Below are 11383 nucleotides of genomic sequence, written 5' to 3'. Positions count from 1 at the left end.
TAACTCAAAAGTGTACTTAAGTACAGTACTTAAGTAAATGTACTTAGTTACTTTACACGACTGCTCATAGGTAGAATTAAACTTCGCTGTAACCGTGACCAGACCCTGGATTCCCTATTTTGGGCATGTCATAAAAGTTACAAAATAAAACAAAAGAAATATGTTTTTTTTTCTTGTTTTTTTTTATATATTTAAAAAGAAAATCAACATTCTTTAGATAATTTCCAAAAATGACAAAATGTTTCAGATATTTAAACAAAATGGCAAAGAAAACAAACAAAAATAGCCAATCTGCAAATCACAAATTGTAGATCTGCAACTTTCGCAATTAAAAAATAAAAAATAAAAAATAAAAAATAAAAAATAAATCAAAGATCTTATTGTATTATAATAACCTGGAGTCTGTTGTCAGCCTTAGTGGCTAATCTAACACTGACATACACAGACACGCATCATGCACTGAATGCAATAAGACACTTGAAACGAATACCAAACGCCCACATTCACCACCAGCAACCAGGTCAACGGATCGATTCATACAAACCAAACCAAGCTGCAATGTATAGGAATTTAAAAGCCAATTAAGTGCACACAATGCTTAGATCAGCTAATCTTCAAAGCTCAGATCTTGGTTTTTAGATTATAAAACAAAAAGCTAGCACATTAGTTGGTGGCTAGCTTGTAATCCAACTGAACAAGCTTGCAATTTATTATCAAACTGTTTCCGTTTTATTCCCGACACAAAAGTCTGTGAAATGCTGTCAAGCTGTCATCTGTATGGCTTTGCTCGTACATGTCCTTATACCAATGGTTCTCAACGTGCGGTCCGGGGACCCCCCAGCGGCCCTTGAAGGGCTCGCAGGGGGTCCCCCAGCCAAATTATTGATAGTTAGGAACCATGTGATCCCTTAAAGGTCTGTGACTCTGCGAGGGAGCGCACAACTGGAACCAAATGGACCTGGTAGGGTGCTGTAAGGGTCCATTTGGCTCCATTTGTGCACTCTCAGAGTTATGGGGGTCCGTGGCCTTAACGCGTACCAAACCGGTGGTCCTTGAAATAAAAATAAAAAAAAGGTTTGAGAACCACTGCCTTACACAATGCAAACACACAACCGTCAAGTCTTTTCCACCAATCAGGTAGCCTCTCGTAGCCAGGCTTACTCATCTGCGAAGAGAAAAGCCTGGTCAAGATATGAGGCGGAGAGAGTTCTAGGAGGTGGGGCTGAATTTTCCCGGAAGTTGTCTTTTTTTCACAGCGCGGTGTCCCTGCAAACCTATTCCCCACTGGAAAAAAAATATCTGTTCTACTTCTCCTGCTCCGTCGGTTGTGCTTGTAATAAACATTAGCCAAGCTAAAACATGGATTCGGACAACGTTACACCTATTAACACTCGCATGACTGAGTCTGATTTTGAGATTTAGAGGTGGGATGGGTTTGCTCAGGAAACCCTCAGAAATGTGCCCTTTTATGACGTTTCCTTAACACAGGGGCGTCAATTGGGTATGGAAGGGGTATGCAGCTGCCATACCCTGGGTCCAGGGGGAAAATAAAAGTTACCGTACTTTGTTAAATTGTTATTAAATTACAGTAAAATAACTACAAATGCAACATTTAACAAAATGGTCTTATAATTATATTCTCCCCATCTTGACAAGATGGTATATTCCCAGGTTCCGTAGGTCAGCTGCAAAGGTGCAATGCATTATTGTTAATTGTGGCACGTTTACTAACATGCCAAGTTTAGCTGCACTTGAACAACCATTCCAGGCTGCCATATCCAGCCTAAGAAACCGTAGAAACGGGGGGGGAAACATAAAATGTACTTCTTAAAATAAATGTATCATGCCTGTTGCTAAGGTATGGCAACATGACCGGTGTCTTGCACGTGTGCCTTAGCGCGCGTGCAAGACACCAGTCATGTTGCCATACCTTAGCTTTTTCTGAACTGACGCCACTACAAGCCAAGTCTTGTTTTTTTCTACCATCTGAGACGTTTTGTAAATATGAAATAAATATTTTTGAGTGTTTCCCGAGCAGAATTGTTCAATTTCTAATCTCAAAATAGGTCAAAATGACCTGCTCAGTCGTGCGTGTGCGAGTTAAGAGCTACAATCTATTTGTGTTTGTTTCGGTGGGGAATGTAAACAGACCCAGCACCGCATGACATAACTTCCGTTAAACGCAGCACTTCCGCCACTTCCGCTAGAACCCAGCACGGCGCATATCTTGCCCAGGGTGCCGGTCAGGTGGTCCTCAGGAGTCGTTAAAGATGGCGCTGATCTGCGAGTGGTCGAAGCCCATCATCACGCCTTCCATCTGCAGCTCGGCGCCGCACCGCGGGGTCGCGCCGCCACCGTACCCCGGCCCTCCTCCTCCCCCTCCCCCTCCCCCTCCCCCGTAGCTCATGGAGAAGGTGAACTCGGACCCCGACAGGAGGGGCGGCACGTCGTGTTTGGAGGCGAAGTTCCCGTTGACGCTGAGCGGCGGGCTCAGCGGAGCGCCGTCGAAGCCCCCGGGGGGGCTGGCGCAGCACTCCACCAACCCCGAGCCCTCCAGGAGGGGATCGAACCCGCCGCCGGCGTACGGGTGGTGCTGCGGGTGGAGGTGGTGGTGGGACTTGACCGCGTGCTGGAAGAGGTGGTGGTGGGCCGAGGGGTCCATGGTGCCGTAGGGAGGGCTGGGCAGCCCGGGGCTCTGGTAGGAGTAGTGTCCACCTCCCACCACCAGGGGGGGCTGGAGGAGGTGAGGCTGGCTCTGCTCGGGGAGGAAGGTCCTGGGGTTGAGCTGCAGACAGCCGGCCACCAGGTTGGTGGTGGGCTGGGAGAGACCTGCGCACGCACGCACACACACACACAGACACACACGCAGGCATGCGCGCATGCACGCACACGCGCGCACGCACACGCGCACACACACACACACACACACACACACACACACACACACACACACACACACACACACACACACACACACACACACACACACACACACGTAATTTTGATTTATTTATTAGTTGTTTTGGTACTGGCTGGCCATGCACATACAACACTAACAGAATCCATATATGGCCAAGACAGATGGCCAAGACAGCCCATATCTGTGTGGCTGGTTCTACAGACAGGGATCTCCATGTATGGGCATAAAAGGGTATGATGTCAGATGTCATAGACATCATAGGACTTTCACATAATGAATAACTGAGTAAGCATGTTTGGGCTCAGCATATCTCCATATACAGTACATTTATGGGTACCAGGGGTCTCCATATATGGGTAACTGGTCCAATATACATCACTGGCCAGATGGCAAAGAATGGGCGCGAACTCACCCTTTAGGGTGAGGTCGCATGTCGCCCTGAGGCGTCTTACTAGTAAATATGATGGTTTTATCTCCTATCAGGACCTCTAGTACTGCTGGTTTTATCTCCTACCAGGACCTCTAGTACTGCTGGTTTTATCTCCTAACAGGACCTCTAGTACGACAAGGCTACTGCTGATTTTATACCTCAGTGATTCTCAATATGTGGGTCGGGACCCCCAGAAAACCCCCCCCAAATAATTTGAGGATCCCCTGATGATTAACTTGATCATTTTCTCACTCAACAGTAAACAGACCAGCATAAAGTTCAAGTGTATGGAGGGTATCTGCACATTTCTAAAGTGACAATTTAAGGACTTTTAATACCTCTAAAATGACAAAATAAACATTGGCCAAATTGTCAAATATTAGAGGCAGAAATTGTGAAAATAGACGATCTCAAAATAGAACCGTGTTATACAAAATGTCATGCCTCAACTCTTAGTGCTCGTCTGTCTGTGTGTGTGTGTGTGTGTGTGTGGGGGGGGGGGGGGGTTCCCAGTTAAAATATGATTATTTGGGGTCCCCAGTTAAAATGGGGGGTCCCCAGTTAAAATATGATTATTTTGGGGGTTGCGGCCTGAAAATGTTGAGAACCACTGTTCTACCCTATACCAAGACTTCTAGAATACTGTTGGTTTTGTATCCTATGAAAATGTGCTTTCAGTTCCATTTGTGATTCACAGTATATTGAGATATTGGGATATTTGAGATACTACTAGGCCTAGTATAGGCCTATAGTACTGTACATATATATTGAGCTTAGGTGGTTCGGGCATCGAGCGCCTTCCTAGGAAGGTCCTCGATGCACACTAGATCCACTGGGAGGAGACCCTGTGGCAGACCAAAGACCAGATGGAGGGATTATATCTCCAAACTGGCTTGGGAACGCCTCGGTACTCCCTGAGGGAGTGGAGGAAGTTGCTCGGAATAAGGAAATCTGGAGGTCTCAGTTGGAACTGTTACCCCCGCGACCCGATTCCGGATAAGCGGTTGAAGATGGATGGATGGATGGATGGATGGATGGCTGTACCTTTGCACAGCGCCTGGACAAAGCTGATGAGATCGGGAGACTTCCCGGAGCGGAGGATCTCGCTCAGGGCCCAGATGTAGTTCTTGGCCAGGCGGAGCGTCTCGATCTTGGACAGCTTCTGGGTCTTGGAGTAGCAGGGCACCACCTTCCGCAGGCTCTCCAGGGCGTCGTTGAGGCCATGCATGCGGTTCCTCTCCCTGGCGTTGGCCTTCATTCTCCTCATCTTGAACCTGGGGGGAGGTCGTCATGCGTCATATTTAGGCCTAGAAATATTGAATGCTTGAAAAATAGCAGATCTACAAGCTCACAGCTTGTAGATCTGCTATTTTTGAAAAAGTAGTACAAATGTGTGCAAATCTTTGAATATATGTATTTTCAAAGCGAATGTTTGTAACTCAAATTTTGCTTCTGGGTGGTCCCTGGAACTAAATATTTTGAATAGGGTCCGTGGCCAAATAAATATAATTTTGGGGGTCCTTCACATGAAAAAGTTTGAGAACCACTGACATAGTAGTCTCTCAAGAACAGACTAACTGAGCTCCAGTTAAGTGAAAAGGACCTTTTCTTTGACGATGGCTGGCCAGATTGCTGACATAGAAACATAGGTTTTTCAAAAAACCTTAGAAGGATTCAAAAGACACTTATAGAATCGGGTAAAAATTCTAATTTTCACAATTTTTCAAAAATAGCAGATCTACAAGCTGTGAGCTTGTATATCTGCTATTTTTCAATAGTTAAAGCATAAAATAATGATACACAATAATGTGTACCCGTTCTGAATGGGTTAATATCAGTGGTGGAAAAAGTTCTTTACTTGAGTAAAAGTATCAATACTGCAACGTAGATGTACTCCGTTACAAGTAAAAGTCCAGAATTCAAAATGTACTTGAATAAAAGTATGAAAGTATTGGCATAAAAAAAATACCAAAAGTAAAAGTAAAAATGTTTGAAAATAGCCCATCTACAAGCTCACAACGCGTCGCAATGCGACGCGTTGTGAGCTTGTCGATCGGCTATTTTCAAATATCCTAGGTACAAGATAGGGCCAAAGTGGTTGATGTATGTTTTATAATATTATAATATATACCTGCAAAGTAACTAGTAACTAAAGTGTTCAATTAAATGTAGTGGAGTAAAAGTACAATATTTTGACCTGAGATGTAATGGAGTAGAAGTAAAAGTATTGGAAATTGGAAATACTGAAGTAAAGTACAAATAACTAAAAAATGTACTTAAGTACAGTACTTAAGTAAATGTACTTAGTTACTTTACACCACTGATTAATATGAACATCAATGGCGTGCAGAGGATGTTTGAGGGGCAGACATTTCCTAAAAGGGCACTTTTGCCAAAAATTGCGAAAATAGCTGATCTGCAGATCAGCTATTTTCGTTGTGCAACCCCACGCTTGGCTTGGTGATACCAAGCCTTTAGTTTTAGCTACTGGAGATGCGGCGTACAACACATCTTCATCATCTTAATCTTAATCAGTTAATATTCTGAACATTAAAATGTTTTTTATATAGCACTTCTTCTATAGTCTTCCATTCACTCAAATACACTTTTACAATTAGCCTACTTCACATTCACCTGCACGCACATACAGGTACGCATCACACACGCACGCAACAGCGAATCACATGACATATTATGTGAACATTAACAGTTGAACCATAGTATCCATAGTCTGGGCTTGACATAACAGTTGAACATTTGGCGAAAATAGGAAAACAGTAGGCAATAATATCAGATCTACACGCTCACAATGCACTGCATCATGGTGCATTGCATTGACACGAGTTGTAAACTTGTACATCAGCTATTAATTCTTATTTGTTAAATTGTTGAAGATATTTTGCCCAAAATAGACTGACAACCTCCAATCACAGACCAGATATAAGATTACATGTTTAATATCAGTTATTGTGGGCTCGCCTGGAAGGCGAGCACACGTATGTTATCTTCATTATTTATTTATTTGTTTATTTATATATGTGTATCTCCTCAAAACTTTGGCGCGCTTCATCTCTTAAACGCTTACACCTTTCAACACCATTCAAATTTGTATGTGTTCAGCTTACTGAGGACAAGTGTGCTTGTATTTTTGGTTTTGAAATGTTTTGTAGTATAAATATAAAAAAATAAAAATGTTTAACTTTAAGCACCCAATGCATTTCCAATGGGTTTAGTGAGTGGGGAGAAGGATAATAGACCCATGTTTATGTTAAGGCGCTGTGGCTGCAGTGTTCACACTTCAGATATGCTATCTATATCATTGCGTTCACACAGGTCTGCTCTCTGATTTGATCCAAATGTCTAAGCTGTGTGATGTATAAAACTATAGTTATAGTTAAAACTATAAATAAATGTCCCTCTCCACTCTACTGATTACACAGCTGTGATCAAGAATCAAGTCCGGGCGATGGGATGTAAATCCCATAGCCATATATCCTAGAGCCCGCAGGGACAGTCAGCCATATTAGTGGTTGTTGTTGGTTGTCAGGGAGATATCAAAACCAATGCATTTCCAAGTCAGATCCACAAACACAATAAAAGCCATGCTCCACTCCTCAGTCTGGAGTGGCCACATAGAAGAACGCCTTGGTTATAGACATAGTGGAGGACATATGTGATCTGGGATTGTTAGCCTACAGTATATGCAATCAATATACTCCACTACAGTTGGAGTCCATTTGACAGTTGCTGGTTCCCAAACACAGAATCAAAAATGTAGATCTAGAACACATAGAATATGTACAGTACAGTAAGGTTCAGTAGAGTACAGTAAAAGTACAGTAAGGTTCAGTAGAGTACAGTAAAGTACAGTAAGGTACAGAAAGGTACAGTACAGAAAGGTACAGTAGAGTACAGTACAGTAAAGTACAATACAGTACAGTAAGGTACAGTAGAGTACAGTAAAGTACAATAAAGTACAGTAAAGTAGAATAAAGTACAGTAAGGTACAGTGGAGTACAGTAAAGTACAGTAGAGTACAGTAAAGTACAGTATAGTAAGGTACAGTAGAGTACAGTACAGTAAGGTACAGTACGGTACAGTAGAGTACAGTATAGTATAGTACAGTAAGGTACAGTACAGTACAGTAAGGTACAGTAGAGTACAGTACAGTAAGGTACAGTAGAGTACAGTACAGTAAGGTACAGTAGAGTACAGTAAAGTACAGTAAGTTACAGTAGAATACAGTAAAGTACAGTACAGTAGAGTACAGTAAAGTACAGTAAGTTACAGTACAGTACAGTACAGTACAGTACAGTACAGTACAGTACAGTAAGGTGCAGTACAGTATAGTAAGGTACAGTACAATACTGTAAGGTACTGTACCTTACAGTACCTTAAAGTATCCTATTTGTTGGGTTGGAACCGAGCCCACACTGTTTCGAAGGAACAGTATTTCTAGTTAATATAGAAATCAATCAATTATGGGAATTATTCATTATTATACTATCTTTTATTATTGTTATATATCAACTAATTACAATCTTCCCCTCTAATATCAGGGATGCAGACTTCTTAGACATTTTTAAATCTAGATTAAAAGCATATCTCTTTTGCCTACACTACGGTCTGCCTTAATCTTTGAACTCTTATGACCTAACCCTGCTCAGTGTGTTTTACATTGTATTGTTGTATTTGTCCTATTTTGTTATCCTTTCATGTCTTTGCTGTCTTATATCTTCAGCTGTGTGCTGGCACTTTTAAATGTTTGTTCCCTTTTCTTTGCTAATCGGTAGACACTTGGTCTACACTCATGTCTTCAACATGGATCTGTCCCATATAGCGCCACCATCAGGACGTTTTTTTTTTTTTTTTAACACATTTTTGGACACTTCTCCTACAGATTTTGCCCTAAAATCACGCAACACAGTATGTCTACACTCATCTCATCACCATGGATCTGTCCCATATAGCGCCACCATCAGAAAACCGTGCGTCGGGTCGGGTCGAGGCCCGGCACTGCACTCCGCGCCGCGGCGGGGAACGCGCGTGCCGAATCTGAAGCCTGTGGGACGAACGGTTCTCGAGATACGCGGATTACATACAGACACACACGCAGACAGACAGAGATTTGTCGCATTTATAGATAGATTATTATAACGCTACATAATGTTATAGCATTGACCTAAATGGCGTTATATTAACAAGGTTATATGATTATTAAAAAGTGTTATGTCAGTAACTCTTTCAGGTGAACTTGACTAGTTAAACTCTTTTCTTTATCTTCCACTTGTTAATTGAATATTGACATTAAATAATAATCCTTAGTGTTTCATTAGCAATAGTGAGTCACAAAAAAAGCTTGCCGTGGCAACAGAGGAACGTGCAGTGACAAGTTGCAAGTTGAACATGGCTTGCTGGCTAGCTCTTGGAGGCCCCCTGGTGGCCGAGGCCCGTTTCAATTGAAACTGGTGAAACATAGCTAAGGCCGCCCCTGAGTCGGCCCACTGGGCAGATGCCCCAAGTCCATCCCTGAGTGCAAGATCCACGTTACTTTTGAACTCTACGGCGCCACTTATAGGCCTAAATCTAATTCAAATCACTGAATCAACTCCTGAATGAAAATGAATCTATACAGACCTCTGCTGGCGAGCTTTGGTCATCTTCTTCTTCCTGGGCCCACGGCGTTTAGGCTTGTTCCTGTTCTCTCCCTCTTCCTCCTCCTCCTCCTCCTCCTCTTCCTCCTCGTCTTCCTCTTCCTCTTCCTCCTCTACTTCCTGTAATCCCTCCTCGTCTCCCTCCTCCTCTCCTCCCCCCCCACCTCCTCCCCCCGTCTCCATCTCTGCATTCACCTCCTCCTGACGCTCTGCAAACGACTTGGTCATCTCTCTGACAGGCAGGCAGGCAGGCAGGCAGGCAGGCAGGCAGGCAGGCAGGCAGGCAGGCAGACAGACAGACAGGCAGACAGACAGACAGACAGACAGACAGACAGACAGACAGACAGACAGACAATGTTAGGGGCTGAAATATGTATTTTCAGTGCTTGATACCATGCTAATCATAATTAAGTCAATACTCAATACTGAAGATGTGGCGTAATGGCATCGATTTAGAGAGGGCAATTCTTTCAACATGTCATCAGGTATATGGCATATAGAACAGGGGCATTTGCATTTCTTTCACCATAGTAAAAACTGCATTCATGGAGAGTGCACTTTTTACAGAAAAGGGCAGGGGCTCATGCCCCCTTTGATTTCTATGTGTTCATGTGCCTGGGCAGACAGACGGAATCATTAATGTGTGGTAAAATCAAACATTGGTGTTTCCATCAGTTATCATCATCAGATTTTTTATGTTTTCAATATCATAACTATACAATATCACTTTTTTGCTAACATAGAATGATACCTGCATGGTTAGATATAATACTTGTACTAGAGACTAAAACTGATTCTGTTGTGTGAACATGATAAAGTAATCTGCATGTAATCTGTTTAACAATAATAATAATAATAATAGATTAATATTATTATTAACATCAAAGCAAAACTAAAAATGTCTCCCTTAAAATGAAGTGAGATTTTATATTCAACCACGGAATTGAATTAGGCCTATTAAATTACAGCTGAGAAAAAAAAAAAGAAAGAAAGAATTAATTTAGCCTACAGTAATATAGACATGCAGGCCTATGCCATGTTGGTTTATAATAAATGTGATGTGGCTTATCACAGCTATAATATTATTTGATATTAATATAGACGTATAAACGTTTTGATTAATTTAAAAACGTTAAAATGTAACGGCTTCGTTCCATGCACAGCCGAAGCGACAGGTGGGAGCTAGCTGCGCGCCGCCGATGAGAATAAAACCCAGAAAGAGAGAAAAAATAAAAATAAATAACGAAAAAAAGACAATAATTTCGTTGAAAAAAATCATCAAATCAAATACAGTAATCCCAAAGTTTTTGAAAAGTTTTCTGAGAACAAAATAATAGATCCATGATTTCCACGGTCCACCTGATTTGATTTTTAAAAGGTGCAGCCCATATCTGCCATGACTGAAAATAGGACAATCAACTTATAGACATGATAATTAATAAATGAAAACAGTAATCAAAAATACGTATCATTTTAAAAGGTTTCCAAGCTTTTGAGAAATAAACATTTCATGCAGAATAGCCTAAAATGAAATTAAATGTTTTTAATTAAAACAAATAAATACAAAATAAAATCTTTGACTAAGTGATTGGCCTTAAATAGGCCAATCTGGCCAAATCTGTTTTGAGACAATAATTAATAGAATAGAGCTACATTTACAACAATTGGGCCTATACATTCTGAAAATGCAATCAAACATAAGTGTTTACCCGCCCTGTTTAGCCAGGTTTAGCCTAATTAGCATATTAATGTAACGATGGATATTTAACTAATTAACTATAATGATGGAATCAGGTGAGGGAAGCTGACCTACCTTCAGATGATTCCGTCAGGAGACACGAGGCATGTGTGTGTGAGTGCGTGTGCGTGTGTCCACGGTTTTGTTTAGTGCGCGCAAATGTGTGAGAAAGAGAGAGAGAGCTACTTATATAGCTTCACCCAGGGTGATGGAGAGAGAGAGAGAGAGAGAGAGAGTGAGAGAGGGAGAGGGAGAGGGAGAGGGAGAGGGAGAGAGAGAGAGAGAGAGAGAGAGAGGGAGAGAGAGAGAGAGAGAGGGGGAGAGAGAGGGGGGGGGTAAGGAGGGGTGATTAGCATACGGCACGCGCCATATGGCCTCTACGTCAGTAAAACGGCCCCGGGGATCACGTGACAAATCTTTTCCATTTGTATTTTAGCCAACCCCAACCCCAACTCCCTCTCCCTCTCTCTCTCTCTCTCTCTCTCTCTCTCTCTCTCTCTCTCTCTCTCTCTCTCTCTCTCTCCCTCTCCCTCTCTCCCTCTCTCTCTCTCTCTATCTCTCTCTCTCTCTCTCTCTCTCTCCCTCGCTCTCTCTCTGTCTCTCTCTCTCTTTCTGTCCCTCTATCTGTCTCACTCTCTTTG

The 11383-nt window shown here is 42.3% G+C and overlaps 1 protein-coding gene across 1 annotated transcript; it reads right to left on the bottom strand.

Annotated features, from left to right (window-relative positions):
- Window positions 1–2254: 2254 nt before the first annotated feature.
- neurod1 (neuronal differentiation 1) lies at window positions 2255–9232 on the bottom strand (the record flags this gene model as incomplete). The annotated part of the gene is made up of 3 exons (XM_080752831.1): window positions 2255–2829; window positions 4395–4624; window positions 8988–9232. 3 exons carry the CDS (start codon window positions 9230–9232, stop codon window positions 2255–2257), a joined length of 1050 nt encoding a protein of 349 aa, XP_080608957.1.
- Window positions 9233–11383: the final 2151 nt, after the last annotated feature.

Source organism: Nannobrachium achirus (genome assembly GCF_963921795.1).
Source record: "Nannobrachium achirus genome assembly, chromosome: 22".
NCBI classification, from domain to species: Eukaryota; Metazoa; Chordata; class Actinopteri; order Myctophiformes; family Myctophidae; genus Nannobrachium; species Nannobrachium achirus.
The sequence above is the reverse complement of the archived record's forward strand: the minus strand, read 5'-3'. Positions and strand labels throughout refer to the sequence as shown.